The sequence below is a fragment of the Rhea pennata genome, chromosome 10 (assembly GCF_028389875.1).
Source record: "Rhea pennata isolate bPtePen1 chromosome 10, bPtePen1.pri, whole genome shotgun sequence".
NCBI lineage: Eukaryota > Metazoa > Chordata > Aves > Rheiformes > Rheidae > Rhea > Rhea pennata.
The window spans coordinates 4,313,117-4,340,121 of record NC_084672.1 but is presented as its reverse complement, the minus strand read 5'-3'; the positions used below and the strand labels follow the sequence as shown (position 1 = coordinate 4,340,121).

Here is a 27,005-nt window from a genome sequence, read left to right as displayed (position 1 = left end):
CCCATATCAAGGAAAAGATTTATGTCTGATCTGAGCAAAAGACTTCATGTGTGCTTTGTTTATGACTCATAGTGATTCTGAATCACTTTTTTTTTTTTTTTTTAATGGCCTGGTAACTTTTACTTTCCTCTTTTTGAATCATTTCTGGGGGAAAGTGAAGCAGGAAAACTTCCTCTGCTCTTATCTTCTGAAAGTGTCAGTCTGTACTTGAAAAGGGTACTCACGGAGAACCGCACAGGCACTAGTTGCTATGTAAGTTGCTTCTTAATGAAGGGGAAAAGAGCATTTCCTTAAAAACAGGTCTCTACTGATGCTGAAGTTTGCAAAATATTGACAATAGATTTTATTGCAATGAGCCTCAGCCAAGTAATGCCTTGGAAGATTCCTAGAGCTGGTACAGGAATGCTGCACAGGAATCCTGCACAGCATCTTCCCAAAAGGTATTGGTGCAACTCCTTTCTCTTATATGGTGCCCCAAGGTTAGGCAAACCTTGCCAGTACAAAATATTTTGTCGTAGTCTTAGTTTCAGATGGGAAGACTTGCATTAAAGAAGTTACAGGAAACAATGTATTATTTAGAACACCACGGTTTTATGCATTCTTCTCTATAGAAACTGTAAAGCTTTCTGCACACATTCACCTAGTTACGCTCATTCGAGACAGGCATTATTACATCTATCTTAGATATGGAAACATTAAGGTAACCAGAGACATTAAAGGACTGGCCCATGGACCACCCATCCCCTGTCAGTGTCACCCTGGGACTAGGATCCTCTTCATCTGACCTCTGCTCAGTTCTGACTCACGTACTCATGCTGAGCCGTACGACTGCTCGCAAAATGACGTGCCCAGTTAACAAAAGGATTATGCTGAGCTTTAGCAACGACTTTCAACAACATGTTAAAATACAGAAAATAAAACTCAAAAAATAAATAAAACAAGGAACATTTCTGCAAGCAAGTCACTGCAGAGGGTCAAATTCATACATATCCTCTACACACATAAAATCTGCATGTTGCCTGTGTAAGTATTTAAATACAGAGTATGCTCTGGCATAAGCGAAGAAGGCGTTCAGGGGAAATATCCTTTTATGTGTGTGTGAGTGGGTATGTCTGTGGAAACCTAAATCCTTTAGAATGGACTTGTCACCTTGTCTGCAGCACATTACAGGAGTATCCTCTCTTGGAGGTGAGTCTACTGAGACATTGCATGTCCTCTTAGAACAGGGCTTCAGTTGCTTTTAAGTAAGAAGCTGGATTTTTCCAGCCCTTGTAGTGCTGCAAAAGAATGTGAGGAGAGACCAACAGGATACCTTTGAAAAAATTCTGGTGAGGAAGCAAACAAACAAAATTTAACTTTGAGCTAGAATATAAACCCTTTATGTTGCATCACTTAAGAAACACAAACAAAGGATAAAAAGTTACCATCAAGTGCAGTGGTATTTTAGTTGGTCCTTTGGCAGAGATTTTCTCCCATAGACCCCTTCGCACGTACCGGACAGTAGTGCCTGCGATCTGAAACTCACCAGGAAGTTCAATTTTCCAGTCGCTGTTAATGGATCTCTTACTGGAATCTTTTAAAGCTGGAAAGAATCAAATATCATGGAATGAAATGAAAGTAAATCCATAATTAAAATATAGAGCATGGAGCTTCTGTCTCAGCCCACCTGAAGTGCAAGATGCAGTGGTCTTGCAACAGACATGCACTTAAAAGAAAAATGAAATATAATTTTAGCTGACTAGCAGTTAACTAACTGACTAACTTGGGCATATGTTGTATTTCAGTTGATGAAGGTGTATCTACTTATATTAACATTGCTACTAAGCAGCAATAATGTCACATAAACTGGCACAGTTAAGGTTTTAGTAACTAAAAATTATTAGGTTCTACTTCCTAAAGCAGCAATATTCTCTAACTTCAAAACTTTGAGGCATTCTCTTGCTGTTCCACTGCCAGAGAGTTTAAAGAGAAGAAAAGAACTGTGCAGCAGCAGTTTACAAAGGAGAAGGAAAGAAAATTAACTACCCACTGTCCTTGAAAAAATATTCCTAAATTAGAACTAAATGGTAGAACTCTTCCACGCTTTAATCTATTTCAGGAGCATGTCTGAAAGACACACATATTCATGGCATAGTGTTGCATTCAGTTATGCATAAAGTTCTGCTTTTGCAAAGAAAAATTTGCAAGACTAGAATGTTTTTCTTCAGATTCAATGAAGAGAGATTTAATTCCAGTTTAAAGGTAAGCCTAAAGTACTGCAGCATTGTGTGAACATGCAAGAATAACAAAGCAGAAGTGACTGACTAGAAAAGAACAGAACTTACTGGCCCGTTTTCTTTACCCAAGCTGAGCAGAGCACGAAGTGTAAACAGAGAGCATAATTAGTGAACAGTCAGAGCTATCGTTCTTCCTAGAACAATCTCAATATTATTAGTCAAAGGTAACCCAGTAAATATGTAGAGATGCCTGTAAAATAAACATGCCTGGTGTATCTGGTAGATCGGAAATTAACATTTATATTGCTTTAAGGATTATTCCCAAATCTAAGCATTTAGTTTCACTTTCAGAAAAATAGATAATGCTATAAATTTAAACATATATACCAAACTGATAGGCATGACATAGGCTAGTGAAGAGTTGTTCAAGAATGATCTGAAGATACTACTGTTAGCAAACTTAATGCACTTGCTCTGATACATTTTGACATCTATTAAAATTGGTTCTTAAGGTGAGATAATGAGAGCACCACTGGCTGTAAACAGAAGCCTGGTTTTCAAGGCAAGATGTGTATATTTTTATGTAGACTGTCCACCCTGAGATCAGTTGAAGTCTGGCAGAAGTTAGATTCAAAGATTCTCATTCAGACAGTAAATAATGAAACATATTCAGAACTTCAGGCATTAACATAGAATTTATAGATCATTTAACTCTAAACTCTCCTTACAAATATAGCAAGTCTTCACAATTATTTTAGAGCTTCCAAGCAGAATGAACTTTTGAAACTGTATTTTCCTAAATTTTCCTTGAGAAAACCTCAGTGAAATCTCTGTGTTGATACACAAGTGAAGATTTGCGAATGCAAAAGGAACTGTTTCAGAGTTGGCATGCACTCCATAATGCCAACACTGAACAGGTCAACATTTAGTTTTTATCAGATCATAAAGGCAAAAAACACTGGTCAGTGGGCAGAAAGCAAACTTGGGAAGTCAGCTTAATATCACCTTCTGCTCAAGCCTGGAGGGCAAAGTATTCCGACCTGCAAGCACTATCTACAGGCATAATTTAGAGTGGCCCGTAGGTTGCTCTAAATTACTGCAGGGGCTTTTTGCCACCTAAGAAACTGGAGAGGCATTATAAAGCTACAACAGAAGTGAATGGTGTTTGTGCTCGGGATACTGCCTCATGCCTTATCTGCTCTCAAAACAAATGGCAGAAGCAGGCGAGACACTGTCTACCCCCAGGTTTGATGGAACCAAGCCAGGCCACAAATGAAAAACAGCAAGATGCAAGGAATAGCCTGCCCCAGCCATCCTCCCTTCAGAGTCCACGAGCTGCAGACATGCAAAACTGGAGATGCTGCAGATCCACAGCCCTACTGACAGAAAGTGCCTGTGCATGTGAGCAAGCCCTGTGGCAGAAAGGAAGCCCAGTAAGATGACTATTTAGAAGAAAAGATACTTGGAGTATCATGTCTTTCCAGTCAGAAAAACCTCTTGCATCAGCATCCCTGAAATTCTTCAAATGCTGAAAGGCCACTCCAGCCATGAGAACATCGTATTACTGTGACTTGCCAATGCAGGTCATTTAGGGATTTCTGTGCTCTCCACAGTACAAGGGAGCAAAGTTATTCAGATGTCTGTGTGATGTGCTGAGGGAAGAGAAAATTGGCAGACTCTGTTCTAACAAAGAGAATGTCCAGGCACCCTTCTTGGAGAACCATGTTCCACAGATCAAATCTCTCCAGACATCAGATAGAATAGCCTATGTTTTTCAGTTACGGGGTTTCCTTAGTTCAAGGTTTACTGTGTCTCTTGGCTAAGCCTTTAACAAGATGTTTTTTTAACCTCCAGCATTTCAAGCCTATTTTATTCTCTTCCAGTTAAAAGTAAGATGTTGGCGTTCACTTATGCATGTTGGGAGAAGGTAAGAGGAGCTGATTTAAAGCCTTTTCAAGTCAACAGGAAAATCTCCCACTGTCATCCCTTTGGATCAAGTCCCCATAGCCAGTAAACCCTTCTAGCCTATGCTCAGGCTACGTACAATTTCACACCATGTCTTGGAGATGGGGAACGGACCTCCTGCCCACGGCACAACACTAACTTACCAGCTTGGTCTAATTAACAGACAGGAGTGCTTGTAGCAATACTAGTATTCTATATAGGTCCTCCTGTTTTTCTCATTGGCTAGTACAGGTTCAGCACCTTCCATATAGCTATTACAATGAAGGGTCCCTCAAGAAGCTAGAGGTCAGCTCCTCCCTTCCTCACAGGACATTTAGGAGGAAGGAAATCGCTGTTAGATTTCCCTTTAGAGGATTTCCCGGAAACCTGTTCTGCTTAGCTCAACAATGTAAGTGCCTAGCTCCACATATTCCAGAGAGGCTGGAGAAGATAAGAAGAGACACCTGAAGCATCTAGCACTGAAAGCTACCCCTGCATCTCCAGTGCTCAGGCTTGTTCCCAGGCACTGGGAACACTGGGAAATTATCATCGGTATGCTGTAAAATGGTCCCTGGCTAACTTCACGGCCTAGATCAACTAGAATTCTCCCAAGCATAGGTCAGGAGCGCAGACTTTCCAATAAGCAATACATAGGCAGCCCATACAGGGGATGCTCCATGCTAACTGGCCTCAGCACCCAGGAGCATTTCTGGGCACATTTAATTTACAGACAGAGTACCAACCATAGCATCTAACCTATGAGGATGTCTGCAACAATGAAGGTTTTAACACTCCCGTGTCCGTGTGTGCCTTACTGAGAGGATCTGCATCCTGGGGAGTTACTGAAGAAAGCTGGAACATGTTTCTATCCTGCTGCACACAATCTTCCTGATAGCCCTCATGCTCCCATGAGGGGCTCTCTAAAGTCTCCAAAGTAAGGATGAAGGGAAGCTGCAACTATGGTTTCCACCCAAGCAGCAGGATCTGTGTAGGGGGGGATATTTTTTCTGAAAAATGTTCTCTTTGGCATATGGTCTGGGGGGTACGATGATGGCCTGGTATTGCATGCTACAGCAATATAACTAACTCTGTCTGCAGCTTACGTCTCTTCCCGTTCTGCTCCCCAGACTACAAAGTGCCTTCTGCCAACTTCAGACAGATTTCTGAAACAGGCTTGCTTTCCACTGCCAAAGCCTAGTGGCTTCCAGGCAGATCAAAGCAGCCATCACACTGGCCTTGAGCAGCTCTGAACGTGACTGATCAAAGCTATGGATGAGATAAAACTATCTCCACAGCAGTATGGCTGACATGTAAAAATACCAAGGCATGTGCTCAGAACAGTCTATGAGAGCCTGAGTGACTAAAACTAGGCCCTGGTTCCAGCTTATCAAAGGAAGACAGCTCCCTGACGAAAAAAAAAGAATGATTAATCTTTGGTGATCTTTCTTCTGGGAAAGGTTTGATTTTGATAGCTGCAGGCACTGATCCTTAAGTGAATGAGCAGAAGGAGAGTTTGGAAACAGCCCTGTTCTCAAAGGCACCTTAGGAAGCTGCTCTGGATGACAGGAGTTACGTTGCACGCTCAGCTGAGCATTTTCACCACTGTCTGTCTTCACTCCATGCAAGTGTATTGCTTTTCTTTCTATGCCTTGTGCTGCACACAGCTACTGCAGGCCTGGCTCTGCTGAACAGCAGACATGATCCTCCTGAACTCAGTGGGGTGAATAGCACCTGTTTTTTTATTATTATAGCACCTATTATTATTTGCATCTATTGAATGCTGTGCTTTTCACCCAAGCACTGCAAAAGCATCTTGCATTGGACAGCAAGTATCTTTATATTCATTTTGGAGAGTAAGCAAAGCACCTGATAGACAAAACACTTGCCCAAAGTCCCTTAGACTCAGTGGCTACAGCTTAGGAGATCAGGATATACTCAGTCTTCTCTGCCAAAACTCATCTGACTGTGATGGGAAAGCCCAAATAGAGAAGCAGTTATGAGCTGCTTCGTTTAACACTCCTCCCTATAATTCGAACTAGCAACCAAAGGATTTTTTTCTGCTTCGGACACCTAGCAGCAGCTCTCTGGGGATCCTATGCCTCCAATGAGGTAGGGAAGCACAGTTCTTCCCTTTCTCCCCACTGTGCAAGTGGCTGTCTGGTTAGTACAGAGCCAGCACTCTGCGACATCCAGAGACAAGGCAATGCAACTATGTTATCTGACTGTCAGACCAAAGCACTTCAACAAGGTCCTTCTCAGTATTTACAGCCCCCGGTAGAAACACATTTCCATAGCATGGGCTTATAAATAACCTGTTTTCCCTCCTCAGGAACCACTTTCTCTCTGACTTTTGTCCCATGCTGCTTTGGCCTGTGAGCACTTCAGACATGAGAGTGCCTCTGTAAAAACTGTTAATGATATGCAGCCCTATCAAACTACCAATGGAGCAACAATTTCATTTAGGAAGCAGCAAGCATATGCTCTTACATATCCAGGTTATTTTCTGGCTCAAAACTGTGCAGTAGAGGAGCAAAGGGAAAAGAAACCCCAGCAACAGCCTATAACTTCTTTTTCTTTTTGGCTGGAAGACAGGAACTGACCAGCTTATTTCTAAACCTGGCTCTAGTCAGATCTTTATTTCCATCTTGGATCCCTCCAGCTTGCTTCCCAGCCTGTGGACACAAACTGCAGAGGCATTTCCTGTTCAAGGTGGTTTTCAAGCTTTACAGCCAGCCAAGCCAGCCTGCATAGGTTGACTGCAGGTGGAGGGAAATTCTTTAGGCACAGCTCCCAGCACACGGAATAATGATTCCAAATTACACAGGGCTCTTTTCCAAAGCACTGTACCTGAGTGGAAATAGGGCCTGATTAGGCTCAACCTTGTCAGTGTAACTGAGATAGGAAATCTGTCCATACTCAGACCTGCATTTACAATACATCTTGAGGCCTATCAGTGACTGGGATAAGTCTCCTTGGTCATCTTTCTTGTCCTGCTAGAGCATTACTGCTACTGTTCTTCAGCTACCCTTTCTTTGTGTCCAGTGTTTCTGGAAAGAGAAAACTTCAGAAAGCTCAGAGTTTCTCCTGGCTGACATGCCATGACCTGACAGGGAATCAAAGAGCTGAAAGCATTTTGGAAGCTTTAAAATGACCAGATTACCGCTCGTTTGGACTAAGAACCACATAAGAATTATTATTTCTCTTTGTCATGCATTCTGCTCTCAAATATATACAGTCCTGATCTTTACCACCCAGCAGAGAGATATCTGCTTAAGTCAAGGTTATGTGATCACAACGGACAGTTACTAGCAGTTACTAGCTCTCAGATTCTCTATCTGCCAAAACCCGAGCCCCTGACAAATACCCTGTGCAAATCTCACCAAGACAAACCAAAAGGGTGGCTTCCAGAAAGCAGAATGTTTGCAAAGTCCAAGGAAACACTGATTCTCATTGTTCCACTAGTGCTTTGCTATATCAAACATCTTACATGTAGGTGTAGTCCTCTCCCAGCAATCTGGCTGCAGCATTAGCAAAAATAGTAGCAGCAGCAATATATGCTTCCTACCAAAGAAGTGGCACAAATGCCAACACTTTAATCCAAGGGCAGCTGAATGACACGATTTGCCCTCTTTTTTCTCTGAAGTTGGAATGAGAGACAGAGAAGAGACTGATCTTTCCTAATGATTTTGCCAAATTTGGTGGCATCCCAAGAGAGAAAACTACCAGCACTGGATCTGAAATCCTAAGACACAATCACTTTGTTATCCTTTCAGAGTTCCTACCACAGGCCTGGAAATAATTCCATCTTTCAGAGTGTTTTTGTACCCTACAACATCTCCAGCATGAGAATCTCAATCTGGGAGAACCAGAACAGGCACAAATGAAAATAGTCCCACTGTGTACATGATAATCCTGAAGGACAGGGAAGAGCTGGAACATGCATCTGTTCCAACTGCTGCAACGAGAACATCAGCGTGACGAAGGGCTGAAACACTGTTCGATAAGGAAGGGAAAATAATCATCTGTCAATGAACTTATCAACAGCAAGAAATGCCTGGGTTTGACAATGCAGGCAACTACAAGCTGCAGGAGTCCACTAAGTATAAAAGGGCTTGGGAGATTTTCTCTTATCTTTTTCTCTTCCCACAGAGAATAGCTCCACAGCATGAAGAGTTTAAGAGAGGCAGAAAAAACTCCCCTGATGTGTGACCGTGCAGCTCAGAGTGGGCAAAGGATGTTTCAATGTGTGGAGTATTGCTCTGGGCCTTGAGCAACCTTCTTTCAGCCTGCTCTACCACAGGCTTCCCGTGAGAATTCAGGATAATGGGAGATGAGCATTTCTACGACTTGGTTTCGTTAGAGGTAGACTGGAGGTAAAGCACTTCATCTATCACACAGTAACGACATGATAAGAAACACTTTAATATTTGAGATGAGAGGCAGATGACCAGGCTAGTACATACAAACAATGCATTTCAGAAATGTCCATCCAAACCTTAACCTGACTGCCTCGCAACTGGACAACAAATTCACAGATCCTGTCCAAGAACAACAACACATACACATAGGGCTAAAACTTTGTTTCCAAAGGGTGAAGGGGGACCTCAAGGGGACTGCAGAGGTAGAAAGGAGAAGAGGATTAACCCAACAATTTGGCCTGAGAAAATATAGGTAAGTGGACCAGAGGCTGCAACTAGCCCATCTCAGACTGCAGGATTCAGTTTTGGCTGCAGCATCAAGTGAAAACCTGCTACTGCAGGAAACGGTGCAGGCAAGTCCACAGTCAGGTTATTAAGGGATGTCAGCAGCCCCATCCTGCTGGGATGGCTCCAGCCTGCGCTGGGCGCAGGGCCTGTCTGTAGCCCTGCCACTCCTGTCCCTAAATGCACTCTTTTCTTTCCCGCTGCCTCCCAAAGTGCTGTGTGCGCCTGGCAGCTGTGTGCAACCTGGTAGCAAGTGCTGCTCAGGAACCCTGCTGTCCATATACAATATTCTACAGTCCTTTCGGGTTGCACAGGGCCTGAAAGTGTCATGTATTTTCACATCAAACCAATGTCTTGAAATCAAGCCATTAAAGCAGGGAGTGACTGCAACAAGAATGAAAGCAACAGCCACATCCTGACAGCAACAAACCTGTCATCTGAGGGATCATTCAGAGAAGGGCCATTTTAACAGAAAGCAGAGCTGAGTTCTGAATTAAAACATTTTACTTTGTCTTTTTACCCAGAAAACTGTGAGCAGGTTTATCCTCAACCACTCTGATCCGTCGGGCACCTGCAGGGATCACAGCTGCTTCGATGTAACCTATGGCAATAAAAGGGCAGATGGATGAGAGCATCCCACAGACAGCCAGAGGCATCAGTCATACAGTATCTCACCGAGAAAAATCAACTCCTGCCCAGGTTGGGGAATGGTGGGAAATGCTTCAAATGCAATCCCTGCTGTGGCAGCCAAGTTTTACTGCTGTGACTTTCATGGCTATGACTAATCATTTTGACCTAAGAAGAGGGAGAGAAATGCATGCGTGCTGCGTAATTTTGATTTGAGGTTTGTACACGGACCTAATTAGATTTGCTTCCTTTGCATCAGCCTGGCTTTTCTGGGGCACTGACAGTGATGCAGGAGGACCACTTCAGAACTGGTGCGAAGCGTAACTGTCAGGAACAACCCTGCGCATTATAGAACAATCTGTGATTTGAAATTTTGTTTCAAAAAGATGCTCCTGATTCCACTCCCAGAGAAACCTTCTCAGTGCTGTGATCAGTATCAGAAAGGTCCCTCTTCCACAAAACATGGGCAAAGCTAAAAGTAAACAGCAGGAATCAGTGGGAAAATGGGAAAATAGATTTGTTCTCAATTACGCATTAGCTTTATACTAGGATTTTATGGTTAACCGTCTCCTTGCACTGGGCTGCTAAACAGAATTCCACAGCTCAGATTTCCTTCAACAACAGAGTTGAAAGTTTGTCCAGGACTGACCATCAATCACCTCTAATCCCTACCAGCAGCAGCTCACGCCAAATTGATCCATCTGAGCAACTGACACTGACACAGGAGGGAAGTTTTTACAGCATCCCATCACATTTTGATAGAATTCTCTTGGTTTTTATCTTTCTGAAATTCTCTTGGTTTCTTCATGCTTCCTTCAACCAGCAATATGATGAAATGATACCACTTCTGACTCGCAGAACAACACAAAGAATAGTTAGGAGCTACACAGAAATGTAGGCTATTTCCCCCAACACAGGGTCACCTGGAGTTATGCACTTGTTCCAAGGGGTGGAAGTGGTACCTTTAAACTATAGATCTGTGGAGCATTAGGACCATTTCAAAGGCCTGGAGGTCAGGGAGAGTTTTTCTACTAGCTTCAGTGGAGTCTGCATAAGGCCCCTGTAAATGACACTAATCTTATTACAACCATGATTTGATTCTTTCTAATTGGCCACCCAATTTACTTTGCAGTGTTTAACTCAGCACCTCTTTTGGATTATTGCTCTCCCTCCTCTTTTAGAGGTTAAGTAGCTTGTTCTGTATGTTCCCTCCTCCATTTTTTGCTTTCAAGGACTCCGTGAGGCTGTTCTGTGCCAGTCCTGCCTTTATGGAAATTGAGGCCATTCTAGACCAATGGGTCAGAGACGTGCTGGTGTAAGCAGCAGTGGTTCCTTTAGCGTTTAACAACTTTTCGGGGGCTTTTTCAGAGACAAATGCTGCTGAATGGCCATGGTTCTGCTACACTGATGAGAGGGGCCACAAAGGAGGATGCTGATAGCCTCATGCATCTCAGGATTAAGTGATTTTCTCAATATCATGACATGCAGTGAGACAGCTGCGGATTTAGGGGTTCAGTCGGTAGATCCACTTCTACCTGTCCAAACCAGCCTAATGCCCAGCCCCATTGCTGTCCTGTGAATAAGACCTGATCGCTTGGGTTTTGCAAGGTACTTGGGATGCAAAGCTGATTTGGCTGAGAAATGCTCCTTTTTTCCCTAATTAGTGTTTTGGATTAACTTTTGCTTTGTCACTTCAGCTCAGTTCTCTTTGCACTTGTTCCTCCTTATTTTATTTTATTTACTTCTCTCTTGGTCAGGTTTTCTCAGAAACAGTCAGTCATCCCTTACAGGAAAAACAGAAAGAGAGGGACAGTAGAGCTGCAAACCACATCCCTGTAACAACAGCAATAGCTCTCCCCTCTGCTACTAAAGAGTAGGCTTCAACTGGGAACAATTATCACTTCCAAGGTCATTTTTTTAAGGCAAAGTAAAATCTGTTATAAAGTCAAAGCAAACAGATGTCAGATTTTACTCTAGACATTTCTGGGAGTTGTTTTTTCATCGGCTGAGATACCAAATTATGGTCAAAGAGAGCATTTTAGGAATGAAACACCCTCATTGCCCCCCATGCATCTGCACATAAACCCGACCAACAGTTACCACCAGACGTGAGCACCCAGCAAAGGTTAGTAACAGGCTATCAAGGTGAAATAGGCCTTATGACACACCTGAATACCCATTAGGAAGCCAGTTTGGAACATGCCCAAGTCTCAGGTAATTTAACATACCTGCTGGGGGGACTATTCACTTACTTTTAAAATCACAAGCCAGCTACAAATACCCAGAGGTACATCATGCAGGGACTGGATACAAAATTACACTGAACTTAGTGGAAAGCTAAGCACTGTCTTCAGTGAACTCTGGATCTGTCCTCTGACCCTGCAACAGCCAGGAGTGCTTCTCGCTGCTCTTCAGAGGTGAGCAAGCTGCGGAGCAATACTTGAGGTTCAGCTAGTGCCATAAATACACTCTCATTTCATCACTGTGTCATGAGAGAAACTCCACGTGGAAAAGCTGCCTTTTATGATACTTTTTACAACGGTAAACAGTGGAGTGTAAGCTATTAATAGGGTATTAGTTCTGGAGACTGTTTAGTTTGGTCTCATACCAGATTTTTCTCCTCATGTAATTTCTAATTCTGATGGATGGCTTGGGGGGGGGGGTTGTATTCACAGCTCCTGAATAAGAAGAAATATATTATGCTAACTCATAGAGCTCATGTGGCACAAACCTGACTGCTGACCTTTACTTTTCCTGTAGTGAACCGTGAACCACTTTGCCGTTGCATGGATTTGAACTGTTCATTCAGATATGAAGCAGAATTCTTGGGCATGTCCCATGGAAGTGTCTTGACACTCTTAGTCATCATTTCCAGCAAGACTGTGCAAGTTAGTGGTCAAATCCTACCACAAACATATTAAATACACCATCCATGCAGCTTTGCCAAAGGCACAAACTCCGATTGCTATCACCACTCCAGTCTGGTGCGTAGAGCTAATGTCAGGCTGCTGGTCACAGAATATTCCTGATCTTTGAGATAACTGCACCAGAAAACATCCCCATTGTTTTCCAAGCACGTTTTGTTAAGCAAACTGTAACTGCAGATTGCCAGAAAGATTATCAAGTGTCAGCTAGTAAGACCAAAAAAAGTCTTAGTGTTGGCCCAGAGTCAAGGACTCTCAAAGATCTGTTAGGTCTTAGGATAATTGTCTGCAACGCAGGAGTATGCAAGGTTGGGTTTAAAGTTCTATTTTAAATGAGGAGCTGGTTAAAGACTGATGAGATTTGGCAACTATCAGCCAGTATTTCTAGTAATTTCACCCATAAATCACCCTGTTAAGATGAAGCTTTGAAAGTACAACAGGAGAACTTCATTATTTGATAATTTATAGTAGTGTATGTAGTATACTCCACCTTGGGAACAGTTACTTTGGCACGCACCAATCTTTCTGGATAATCTGCATTACATCAGTGTCTCAGGAATGTAAGACTGTGATTGAAGCAAATCCTAAAATACAAATTATATGGTGTAACTCATATTAGGAGAGACACCAGAACAAAGAGGTGGCTTTGTCATCAGGCAGATTAATACATGAATAGTGGCTACTGTATCGTCATTTAAACACTGGAGAGATTCATAAGAGGAAGGCAGCTCACATAGGAAAACCCATTGTTAGCCATCGTTGCTATTCCCAGAAAGAAGAGGAAGTTTAGTGTGAATTTCATAATGTCACTGATCTATCAAAAAGCTGTTTTCTTGGTTGGGATCTTAGCAAAACACAGACTCTGAGGTAAAGGAGAAATTATCCCATGGCTGAAGGTACTGATCTCTGGGCACTGTACCTTCATATCTTTCCCTTGTACACACATGACCGTTGGTGCATGAAAAAGTCAGCACTGCTCATCATTATCTTACTTCCAAAATGTGCCTCGATGCAAGATCTCAGGTCGGTAGCCAAGGAACCCAAGCTGTACCATCCACGTGCTGGAAAGGGCCAGCACAACTTCCTTAAGGTCTTATGGATGGGTACCAGCTGGGCATCTCAGTCTCCACGACCATTCCCACTTTGCACCTTTTGCTGAGTGCTAATTGTTGCAATGATGTGAAAATATATCCATTAGTAATGATATGCTCATTTTCTGAGCAGCCAAAGATTGTGATGATTCTCATTTGCTATTAGTTTGAGATTAATTCTTCCATAGGCACCTACCCATCATTGTCCACTTCTAGCCATGGGATAGCTGGCTTGGAAGAAAATCATTTCATATGGAAGCCATGGATAGGTTTCAAAGCCTCCTACTATTGCTGAGTAGTCGGTTGTCATAATTTCTGTCCCACATGCTCTGCTTAAGCCCTCATAACACACCCTGAGAGTTATTCACGGTGCTCTATTTTCTCATCATTTTGATGTACACTCTAATGACATGAACAGCATTTCTTGCACTGGCTAAAGATGTTCTTAGCCAGCATGACAGCACTATGGTTTCCTTCCTTTCTTTTAAATACATGCTGGTTAAGCAAAGCACAAAACAAAAAGCCTGCTCTTTAATCTTTTTTTTAAAAAAAATGGCTAGTAAAGATTCTCTTGTCTCCAAAATTCTTAGTTACAACAAAAAATCAGAAGGGCCAAGGTTGGCAGAGAGGTCATGACGGCCAAGCGGTCTAAGGTGCTGTGTTCAGGTCGCAGTCTCCATGGGAGGTGTGGGTTCGAATCCTACTCCTGACAGGCTTCTCTCTGCTGTTCTTTTCCCTGCCTTTTTTTTTTTTTTTTTTTTTTTGAGGCAGTGAAGAGCCTCAGGCCTGGACTGTCCTCCTGGAAATCCAACATCCCTGTGTGCAGTGCTCTCCAGTCTGAGCCCCTCAGAGGCAATCATGGCAAGACCATGCCATGATCTTGCCATGGTCAAGCAGCAGAGGGAGTCCCTGGCGTCAGTGGAGCTCCCTGAACTGGCTCTGTGGTTGCACCTCTGCCATCCCCAAAGAGCTCAGGGCCTCTGGGCTGACACCCATTTCAACTCCTGCCTACAGATTTCGAGAAGACAAGACTGGGGGGGGGGGAGGATCTTATCAATGTCTCTAAGTATCTGAAGAGACGGTGTCAAGGGGATGGGGCCAAACTCTTTCCAGTTGTCCCATACGAAAGGATTAGAGGCAATGGGCAAAAACTGAACCACAGAAGTTCTGCCTGAACATTAGGAGGAATTTCTGCACTGTGAGAGTGACAGAGCACTGGAACAGGTTGCCCAGAGAGGCTGTTGTGTCTACTTCTCTGGAGCTATTCAAAACCCGCCTGGATGTGATCCTGACACTCTAGGTGACCCTGCTTGAGCAGGGGGGTTGGATTAGATGATCTCCAGAAGTCCCTTCCAACCTCACCTGTTCTGTGATTCTGTGAAATGGCTGTACTTTCGCATCTCATGTTATTACGTTATGCCATTAAAAAAAAAATCCAAGTAAGTGCGGTCTTTCTTTTGGATCATAGGCAAGGGGTAGAAATGAAAATCTTCATATTATTGAGAAAAATCAGTAGAGACAAGATGCACTGGGAAAACATCTGATTTTTAAAGCAGATCTCTGAGTATTACAGGAACGGCCTCAGAGTCTGGACAGGTATCTTACTAGAATCCAGTGAAATAAACCAGCTACCAAACAGGTATGAGTCAAAGAGCTGTCCTATGGTTCTAACTCTTCTGTACTATGAGTGACAGCAGCAGGTAAACTGAGACGGACTCCAGAACAATTTGCATTTTTCTTCATTATTTTGCAGAAGTAGCTCTAAGTCAGCCAAAAATAAACCTCAGTCTAAACAGTGCAATCAGTTGGCCAACTAGAGATAGCCCACTACACATAAGTGTATGTGATGTTCAGTGTAGCAAGTAAAGGTTTTTGACCTCCTCCTCAAAAGACAAATGGGAATCCAGTTACAGCTAGATTACCCTGGATCAGACTTGGTAAGATCTCAATTGCTGGATCTCTTCTGAGGCACTTTGAATGTTCCACTGCCCTGCCCTACCTAGTGGCAGAACCTTACAAAACCCTGTGACAATCTTGTTGGGGGAAAAAAAAGAACCAGACCTAGTACTTCTCACTTGGTTAATGAAAATTTAGCTTTCCTTCACCCAAATAACTCTTCTAAAAGGAAAGGGCCCGTACCTGATACCTTTGATAAAACAAGCTGAATAGTAAAAGGATTTGAAGTTTATCCATGGCTTTTGATACCAATCTCCCCATCCAATCCCTCCCCAAAAAAAAGAAAACAAAGAACCAACACCAAAGGATGTCACCAACACTGCAAACGGCATTCAAGTATCTTACACGAGAAACACTTGGGAACAGCCTTTGCCTTTGCCATCACACACGTGGAAACCTTCTTACAATGACTATTGGTTACTAAGAAACAGAAAGGAGTTGGCATGGGTTTAGTTCAGTTAAATGGTGCTTCACAACATGATTTGCAGTCACAGGACATACAGGAACAAATCCTGCTCTCTGTGGAGCCCCAAGCGCAGAAGGCTTCTCAAACAGGTAACAATCAGTATTTTGATATCTGATGGCTATGTTCTCCTGTAATAAATCAGCCTACTTAATGTGGCATGTTGGGCTTGACTTGGGTTGCAGCAAGTTCATGGGAATTTGTCACTAACTTGTACAATCATTTATATATTCAAGCTCTGAATCTGCTACCTTATTTGTACTCTCACCTGCCCCAATTTCCTTTAAAATTAATCAATAAATCAAAACATCTAACAAATGTTTATGTGATCAGAATGCTAAAAAATCATTATCTTAAAATTATGTCAGATGGGTAAAGGTGGAAGTATTTTAAGTGGCAAAAGGAACTGACAGGTTTGCTTTTTCGAGATGGTCAGCAAAGAATAAGGATACATACTTGTACAGTGTAACATTGACCATGATTCAGTCAGTTCTCTCTTCCCCCTATGTCATATGGGTGCTGGGGATAAGTGCCTCCTATAAGCGTCCTGGCTGCCAAACAACCAGCTAACCAGATAAAGCTGTTGTGTTCCTACAGCCATGTAAAGTTACCACCCCCAAGCAGTCGCTCTGACCGGAAATAGGTGTCACTTCCTGGCAGTGACCCAGAAATTTCATATTTATCTGTGCAAGACATTTTGTATTCTGGTTGGAAAAGATAAAAGGTAGCTACTCTTCAGGAGCAACTAAGAAGTTCATGAACAGTTGTAAGACATGCTACAGATATAAAGAATAGTCTTCTCAGTGGAAACGAGAAACTTTTCCCACCACTTGCACCAAATGCAAATTCCTTGCCATAGGTAGGTGGAAGCCAATTGGGGCACGATGGTCAAAAGTCATAATGCAGGAACTCATTCAACAGGTTGGCCTAGCAATGCAGCAGCACAAACGTGCTGCAGGAAGTAACCATGAAGGCGGGAAATCCTATCCACACTCAGAGGAGGTGACTGGTTATAGCTGGCTCCACTAATAAGGAGGGTACAGAGCAAGAGATCGATGAGCAGAATCAGAGTCCCAGACTTCAGTGCTGAAACCCTGATTCAAGAACGCTGCTAAGCAGTTGTGCTGCTTTACTAACCAATTAAACAGAAGCATGTGCCTAAGGAGATCTTTATGTGCTTCGCTGAATTCAGTCCCAGAGTAGCACATGTTGAATGTGTTCCTGCATGTGGAAATGGCAATTTTGCATTCACAGTATGAGAGGTCATTTTTTTTCTGGACAATTCCTTCCTCCTAGAGCAGCCCGCAAGTCCCAAATCTGGGTTTCTCTCCCTTTGCTTGATTAGGATGAGTGATAACAGGTTTCTCAGAAGACCAGAACGGAAACTCTGGAACAAAGACTAATTCAAACACAAAGCTGTACATACATTCATGTGTAACAAGAGAGGGCAAAGTCTTAAGTCTGACGGAACTTCTTTTACCCTATACTAATCTATTGCTGGCAGGGAGTCAGTAAAAACATTCAGAGGGGAGGTCTCTTTCATTAAGGTGAAATATCCTATTGTAACATGAATTATCTGGAACATATGACATATATTACTCTGAACTCCTAAAGAGCTCAAAGATGGTGCTGAAATCAGACATTCCTCCCATTGGAGACAATACTATGATTTCACCTCTTTTACTTAAAATCAACAGCACTATAGCATTCAAAATGAGAAATGTAACTTCAGTCTAAATTTCAAACAGAGGCAGTAGCTGGTATCTGGGCAATGGAAAAAGAAGCAAAGAGAACATCACATTTGAACTGAGTTGCATTCTACTCTGTGTTCCTAGATAGATTTTGTTTGTTTGTTTGTTTTAATGAGAAACAATTTTAGAAGCTGCACAGCCCCATCAGGTCTGATCTTGATAAGTTCTCAGCACTTTCAACTCAGTATCTGAAGAGCCTCAGGAAGTGATAAGACTGAATGCTGATTATCTATCCTTGGATAGTTAGTTACTCAAACAGAAGACATGGGGCATTTAACAAAGGTGCATTCAATACTCTCATTCTTGAGCCTCTTTTCACTTATTCCTCATTGAACATTTCCACAGAATTTTATCTGGTAGCACAACTGGTAAGAAATTGGGAAAATCAGTTGTGCTAGATCCCCTACCTGCATCTGCAAGAGTAAAATCTCCTGAACAGTCAGAACCATCTAAGGACATCTATGGCAAAACCCATAAAATTTTAGAGGAACAACTGCCAGCTTATGTATCTATGAGAGCAGGTGAATCAAATACCATCCAAGAAGAAGAGCTATCACTACCTCTCTTCATTCTCCTCAAGCAGTTAAGGCAGTCTCTACTACACTGAAATGTTGCTGAGGGTTACTTACCCATCCCCTTGGTGTGGTTGAAGTCTCCTTTCACCACTTTACAGGTTTTGCCATCACCACTGCAGATGCCACAGCGATCCTCTTTGGCAGCTGAGCCAATGATTCCATCGCAGCCAATTTTCTAATGATAACAACCAGAGGTCACCATTATTTTGTTTGCAAGGTTAAAATATCTCTAAACATTGAGGTCAAGACTTAGATAAACATCTGACTGAAAACCTGAATGGGAGGAGAAGCTAAGAATTAGGACAGCACTCATTTGAAACTGTTGAGTTGGTTATTCAGCAGCCTCCTTTGCCCAATACTACGTGAATGAACTTTCAGTCAGAAGGCTTACGTTAAGAGTGCGTCACAAATACTAATTATTCAAGACATCGCCACAGATTTTGTGCTAATCCACACTAACTTGCTTCAAACACTGTTTCATGCTTGTATAATACTTTCCATCTAAGAAGCTCAAAGGCATACCAAAGAAAAGGACCACTACTACCACAATGCTTAGTTCAGAGAAGAGGAAAATGTGGCTTGCTTAACTTTGCTGGAAAATTAATTCAAGTAACCTGAGCCCTGGTCCTAGCCGTTTTCCACAGAAAAATTCAGAGTTCTGCTGCAAGTTCCAAAGTGTTGCTCACTGAAGAAGCTCTGCTTTGGATCAGGATCTTTATGGGGAGTCCAACATTCAGTTTTGATCACGCTTTTGCAATAACTGAAAAAAGATGTCATTAACTGAATGGTTCAAGCTACTTTCAATGCATAAATACTTAAATGGAAGCAGGAGGTTGCATTCAGACTTGGCCAAACTGTACCTTGAGACAGCTTATATAATTATGGGATTTTCCAGATGCTTGCATTGTATTAAGTTTTGACATTCAATTGTGAAAAATACATAATGATTTCTCCTAAAGCTTCATTTTAAATGGCATTTTCATAATTTTCTCTACCAACCTAAAACGCTTACAATAAAAAACTGCAGCTTGGCTTCTATAGACAGTTATTACCAGAATAGTCACAGTATTTTTCCTGTAGCTGTAAAGATTGCCATGGTAATGTTACTCACTCACAAGCCATTTTTAGGCTGATAGGGCTAAACTACAACACGATTAGGCATTATACCATAATTATGACTATTTTGTGCAAATTTTTCACCGTTCATGTAAGACTCTCAGAACGACCAGCAACTCAATCTTAGAATATAAATTTTTATTGAAATAAGAGTTCTTATTTTGCATCATATTAGCAGAGATTTTCCTGTTAAAAACAAGCTGAAGATTTATTCTCTGTAGGTAAATAATTTCTTGGCAAATGAGTTAGTGGGACTGTCACTAATAATACTTCCTTGAACAAAGCTGTGGGGTCTCTCCTTTCCTTGCCTTCTTAAAATAAAGCCAGAGAAAGTTGGAGAGATATCTTAAAGAAAAATCAAAACAACAAACATTTTGACAAATAAAGAAAGTGGGAAAAGATTAAGAGAACTTGGACTGTTTACCTGGGACTGTGTACATCTAAGTAATGCAGTTTGAACCTGAGCTCAAACCTTCCCCTTGTTTCAAAAGACACTAGCCACTCCTTAAGACCAGATTTATTCCAGGGAGCAAAGACTCTCAGAAATCAGACATGTTCTGGTGTAGTGTTTGTCTGAGTCAATCATTAGGGAAAGACAAATGCTGAGAAAAGATGATTATCCTTAAATATATAAACACATACAAGGGAAATGTTGCTTATTAAGTAGAACAGCATGTAAATTGATGGACATGGACTACAGAAAAAAATGTATAAACGGGAAGTGAAGTAAGGTAGGAAGAACACTAAGGACTTTCTGGCAGTTGCAATTCTCAGAGCTGAACTTCACATCTATGTCCAACAATGATTTAGGGATATTGAATGCGATTCTGCCCCCAAAACAGAAGGATGTCCCAGCAGTTCTCCTTCCAGGAAAATAAATACGTTTTATTAATGGCGTTGCTGAAAAGCAGCTGGAAATATATGCCTGCTGCCACCCCGCTGAGATATTGGAAAGGCTGCATTTAATTTAAGGCTTTTGTGCTATCTTTCATTGTACTCCACTGTTATTTGCACTATGTGAGCATACAAATTAATAAAGGGAATATAATGAGTGTTGAACCACACTTATTCCCAGCGCTGTATGAGGAGTCTGCAGGACTGTAATGGATGCAAGCAGAGAATGAGGCACTAGCAATCACGTGTTTTGCTGTGTTTTGCCTTTCATCTTCACTTCAGCTCCCTGGGAGCACAGGAAGGGGGAATGGCCCTTGACACGTTCCCTCCTGTGGCAACCCCCTTCTGCAGGGCGAACTCTCACTGTCAGTCCAGATCTTCAGAAATAATGCCCTTGTTGGGTTTGGGCCAGGAAATGGTTTCTTACAAAGGAGAACTTTTAAGAGAATAAAACAGTTTTCTTGGCTTGAAGATGAAAATCAGTGCGTTCTTGCTACTTTATGGGGGAAAAAACGCATTGGAAGTACTTTACTCTTGTCTGTATAAATATCAGAGCTCATTTCCCCCTTCTCAAGCCTTCCAATCATTTCCAAAGAAAAAGTACATTTAATAATAGTACGTAATGAAACAGCTTTTCTTAAGATTTGACAGTGGATTTCCAAAAGCTCCGAAGTCATTTAGAAACATGTTACACTGACCACCTCAGTCACTTGGATGCTTTGAAAACTTCACACACTGAAAACACTGCTGCCTGTAAAACAAGCAGTAAAAGGGAAGAGACAGAGCTGGAAAGATGAGCAAGCAAAACACAGTCCGTATCACGCATCCCAGGAGGAAAAGATCTGCCAGTGGTCCTGAACCACGGACTGGAAGGATGTAAACTGAGCACTGAGACTCATGTCAGCGTCACGGGGAGGATCTGTAGGGCAGTTGCAGAGGGGCAGCTCCAGGTTTCCGCTAGGTGAGAAAATCCCTGCGCTGGGCCAGAGGCACTGCTGAATGCTAAGCCCCACCAGCCTGGGGCAAGATCGGTGGAGTCTGTGCACCAGCAGCTTCTCACTGCCACACTGTATTACGCTGTCAACAGTTGAAATACACGCAGCTTTTCTCAGTTTGCAGGAGGCTTTCAAAGATTTGAGGACTTAATTCAGCGGTATGCAAAGGGCAAATCCCAAGTCACATTGTTCAAAATGCAAGTTTTCACAGTGCAGAAACAATCCCTTAAATCGCAAATAAATCAAAGCAGTTCTTTGATTTTTACCATCTCCAACCTGTTTTGTGATGCCTCCTGTGCAGTCCAGTGTACTGATCAACATAAGGAGATTTTTTTTTAATAAGAAGTGCAAAAGTGGAAGCTGCACATCCTCAGGAAAGAAAGGTCTTGCACATAACAATCTGGTGTTTTCTGATGCAACTGTTATCCTGCAGGTGAGCAGACTGAAGGCATGGACCAGTCCATCCGGTATAGCTGGATACTTTCACACCCATCACTCTTGAGTGGGTGAGGAGAAGCAAAATCATTTTGTACTGTTGCCAATATGATTCACTAAGGAGGGAGCAGGGCATTTGATACCTGGAGCTCTTCTGCATTCAGAGGGAAGAATGAAAAATGAAAAGCCAGGCTGGTTCTAACCACCATTTGTTCGTCAGGGGGAGTATGTGGGTAGAGTCACCAGTGCCCTTCTCTTGGACTCTTGGAAGTTCCCTTTAATGTCTGACACTGAGTCAGACAGTGATATTCACAACTTCAGCAAATGCAGTGGTGTTAACACTGCCCGGTAGTTCCAGCTCCTGCCTACACTGACTGTTGAAAGCCAGCAGTGCTGTAGTTTGAAGTGTCAACTGGACAAATAAGAGAGCTATTTTGAACTAAAGCTGGTCCCTTGCCCGTATTAAAACACAGGAGTGCTGGCAGGAAACATAGTCTCCTGGGTCTTCAAGCCCTCAGCAAGGAGGGTCATAACTATATCCATAGGCTTCTTAATGACCTTCAACCCAGGCAGTCTCCTACTCTGACACTATGTTTTGGAAATATCCACTGACCTTTAAATTGGCATGTTCGTTGAGCTGAAGGCCTGAAGTTCATTCTCTCTGAAGTGGTATGTCAGTTCGTCCTTCCTTCTCTCCCTCCCCCTCTTTCTCATTCTTGTAATTAAACATCTGAAAATACTGCTTGTTGGGTGGTATTTCCAGCTTCAGTCACTGCTGGCTCCAGCATAGGAAAACTCTTCTTCTGCACGCACATCATTTGGATTCTTCAGTGTGTGAACTATTTTCTGTATTGCTTGGGTATTTTTTAATGATATATTGATTTCTATTTTGAATGGCTATACAGGAGCTCAATTGATACAGCCTGGGTGAGTATGCTTTGCTACTTAAACACAATTATTTCTGTTATATACACCTATCCTGTGTAAGAAATGACATTGTAGGCTCACAAAACTATAATGCTTCCCGTATGCTGAATTAACTAGCTGTCTCAATGGATCAAATATAAGTATTGACACAACACGTGCCATTTTACTAATTGGTCATGTACAGACCATACTGTTTATGAAAGATTCATCTACACTGCCAGCTTTTTGTCCACAATATCCAGTGTCCACTAATACTTAAAGGGATGGACCACATAAAATAGGAATGTATCTGTATGAGCAACTGCCATTAAGATCTGAGGGTATGAGAATTCTCATTTCTTTGCTTTAAACATGACTGCCCTTGTAGAAGATAATGAGTGGCTAACAGGATTTATACAGGAGGGTTAGGTTTGATCCTTGATCAAGTAGACTGATCTGTCCTGACTCAATAGAGACCCTGATCAAGCAGATAAACTAAGTTACTTCTATTTCTGTTTCACTACAAATTTCATGTTACATATTGGAGTCCATGAGTTACTCCAGAAAATGCTGACCTGTCACTTCCTGAGTCTTCAGGTTTTATCTCAATCAGAGCACCTCTCCTGGAACAGAAGATAGGCACTGCTTATTTTATATTTGCATTATCTCATCTGCATTAGATACACAATTACTTTTATTGACTGTGTTTAGATCCCCTGGCAGTTCATGGGGATCCTACACAGAATTATTCTCCTAGCCTTCATCCTTTCACACAAAGAACCTGAAGATTACATGTCAAAATCCCTGTGTTTCGGCACAGAGCAGGCTACATAAGCATGCAAACAATACAAAGTCCTTCCTTGCCCAGAGACCTCTCCCATCACTGGAATTCCTTTGCTTCTGTTCTTTGGCTGCTTTCTGTGTCTGCCTCGTTCTGATTCTTCCAAACCAGCTTCATCTCAACTGATACCCTCAAACCTGACTTCACCTTGCCTCTGCTCTAATTTGTACAAATGCCAACAGGGTGCAGATACCACCAGATTTTATACCAAGTACCCAGCCTTTAAAAGAAGTATTTATCACATTAGTTCTGGATATGAAAAGAATATATGTTTATCAGGACATGATGTATCAATAGCCTCCCTACTAGTGGATTCTTGGCTGTTATGGCCATAAGCAAAAACTCATGTCTCTTAGGTGGATAACACAATGAAATGGCTATGACATGTTCTTCATGGGTTAACACAAAAGAATAGTAAGGTAAAAGCATCCCTTTTCTTTTGTATCCCACTGCAAAGTACACTAAGAAGCTAGTGACAAAGTCTTGTTTTTTTTGTTGCTACCCTCTATTCACCAAAAGACCTGCTATTCTTTCTAGGTCTCAGATTAAATTGCTTCAGACCCAGGAATTAAAAAAGGCAACTATGCAGCAGGTGTGTGTAGTTCAAATAACCCTCTTGGACTTTGCTTGTGAGCACGCACTGAATAATTAACCAAAGTACAGCACTAAACCAAGCTGTTGTACAGAGACAAGTTACCCAGGCCAGAACATCTTGTACCACAGTTTGTAATGCAAGATTATGAATAATATACGGAAAATACTCAACTGAGGAGGCAAAGCCAAAAGGCTCAACGCGTGAATCTAAAGGTTGGTACTGAATACACAGAAAAGTATTTGCCAACCACTGCTCCAGTTGAAAACTGCAATTTTACCTCTGCTCATTGTGGTCTTCTCCTGACACTCTGCTTATCTAACTTGGAAAAACTATTTTTGAAAATGTGTCTAGTTTCAAATTTGTGCTTGCTTTTCATATTCTGTGATGATTGGTTTTAGAAGAAAGTCAGTCTATAATATTTTTGCTGTGCCAAGACAGACTAGTTTTTGGCCTGTCATCAGTGAATGGATGGTAGATTTACCAACAAGTTAAAAGTAGCTGTGACAAGGCAAAACACTCACGAGAAAACTTGATAAAGTCACATCATCTTCACATCTTGAATTGTTAAATCACAGCAAAGACTACCCATGATGTCCAGCCAAGTTCTGCTATACAGGATACAGTTTTCAAAGCAACCTTAGATTACACCCTGATGTATACTCTGTCTCCATTAGGAAGTTCTTTCATGCTGTCATGAGTCTTGGACTAATCCTCCTTTGAGAGCAGCTGGCACAAAGTCATGCGCGTAACAGTCAGCGAAGTAGCTTGTCTTCTCCCCACACCACTGCTGTGTGATATCTCACACCTTTTTAGTATTACTTCTAACAGTAGTTTGGTGCTAACATTAGCAGCAGAAACAGAACAAAGAATCTTAGGAACTGGAAGACATTAGAAAGCAACTGCTACCATGAATGTTGACTCTGTGAGGAACATATGTCAAGCAGGTATGAGAGAGAACAAAGATTTCAGGGGATCTTCTCACTGAAAGCCAGTTGTCACTCAAAGAGAAATAAGAGAAGATAAAAGCAATCGGAGCTGCAGGTTTCACTGCCCTACTCTATCTTCACCATGACTGAAATGTCCATGCTAGAGAAAGAAAGCTTTGTGAAGGCAGGTGAGAGGAGAGGCTGCAAAGCCTACAGCTGCACTCACCTTCCTCATCATCACACTTACGAGACTGCTGCTGTTATCTGGCCTGTTACAGATTTTCTGTCTCTGAAAAATCTCAGGAGTAAATCTCAGGATAGAAGACTAGGTGCATTTCAAGAAGAAAAAGTCAAAGCCCTCTGTATACACTGAACAAGGTGTCTGTATTTGCTCAGGAGATGGTAAGAGTAAGTGCAGTCATTCTTACCATGCTTCTACTAAAGCTTTAAATTTTAGAGCATTGTCCTCAATTTTGAGACGAACTCCTGAAGCTCTACACAGCTTTTATTTCATCCTTATGCTGGATTGTTTCTATCACTATCAAGACTGAAATGTTCAGCCTCAAAGAGAACCCTTCTAAATAAGAACAAGATGAAATTGAGTAAAGACCTTACGATTTGTCTAAAAGACAAGGAGTAGTTTCATAAAAAGTCGAGGTGATGTAAGAGGCTGTGCGCTAATTCTAGAAATGATTTTGCTCTCTCTAGGTGCTTCTGTGATACTGTACAGTATCAACCAAGTTTACCCACTCCCACTGCCTTCAGGTGTAAGAGGTAAATACAGGGACACTTCTGTTCACGATGGCTGTTTCAGGGATGGTGAGTTGCCCCCCCCCCCAGCCTTCATTCACACTGTTCAATGAATATTCAAAGTGTTCACAGCTTTCAAATGAAACTCTAATAAATTCACGGATTGCAATTAAAGACTTCTCCCCCTTTGGTACCTGTCTGCAGCGAAGATATTTTGAGACTTATAAGACTTTGCTCCAAAAAAAATCTGTTGACGCTTCCCTTCTCAAAACTCTCCTCACCTAGCAAGAACAGTTTTTTTCTTTGCCACATTCATCTACATTCATTTTTCCAAAAGGAACGCATGAGTTTCATTTAGGAATACCTACTGCTGAAGTGAAAAGAGCTATTACCTGGATTACGTGTTTGCAGGTGATGGTTTCTGCAAATGCCTATACGTTGGAAATGTGTTATTCCTGCCTGTGAAAGCCTTTAACTAGAAGGATTATGCAAGAAAAATAAACAACAGTAATACCACCCTTTGATTTCAGCACTTACTCACTTCTCCAGGACCCCCTGCAATGCTTATTGCAAGGCTTTGTCTACACTGGGTAAAGAAACTGGGAGAAGAATAATTAAATGAATATGTGATTAAATTGGTTTAATAGGCAGCTAGTTAGATGTCTAAGTATCTGTGGTAAATGGGGCACACAGTTACACACAGTGATTCTCAGCACTAAATTGCATATAAGGCGAAAGAGTACTATAAATGAGTTCAGGAGGCTTTCAAATCTGCTTGGCTTGAAATGATCATTTTGCATTTTCTCTTAGCCACATGCAAATAGACTGAATGTTCTGCAGCTGTCATCACCTCTCTGCACAGTTAAAGGCAGTTGCCCTCGAGTTAGAGTGCAATTTGCTTTTCATGATGTACCTCCAAAGCTCTGTGCTCATAAAGATTTTCATTTGGAGGGGAGCTGGCTACTGCTCCTCACTGGAAGAAGAAAACGTGTATTGCCATAACGTCTGATTTACTGTTTGCGGCTGATCTGAATGTCTGGAGCAGTAAAGCTGGCCAGCCCAGTGCAATGGTCAATGACACACAGCTGGAGGTGCACAGCTCGCCTTAAAGTAGAAGGTTATTAATAGATTTCTCAGCTTTTTAGATGCAGCTAAAAACAGGGTAAAAAATGAGTAACTTCAGGATCCACCACAGACCTGGCTCCATGAAAGTCACTCAGCACTGAAGAATATATAAAGAATCAAACTCCTGTGCTGGCTCCCCAACAACTTGTTGTTCAGATTCTTCATCTGAATA

The 27,005-nt window shown here is 42.0% G+C and overlaps 1 protein-coding gene across 1 annotated transcript in view; it reads right to left on the bottom strand.

Moving 5' to 3' along the window:
- The window catches only part of ADAMTS17 (ADAM metallopeptidase with thrombospondin type 1 motif 17), a 197,284-nt gene that overhangs the window by 43,203 nt on the left and 127,076 nt on the right, over positions 1 to 27,005 (bottom strand). The window contains exons 15-16 of the mRNA XM_062583699.1: positions 18,305 to 18,425; positions 1,425 to 1,582 (exon numbers count right to left, since the gene is read on the bottom strand). Of these exons, the coding sequence (XP_062439683.1) occupies positions 1,425 to 1,582; positions 18,305 to 18,425 (279 nt within the window). The remainder of the gene's footprint in view (positions 1 to 1,424; positions 1,583 to 18,304; positions 18,426 to 27,005) is intronic.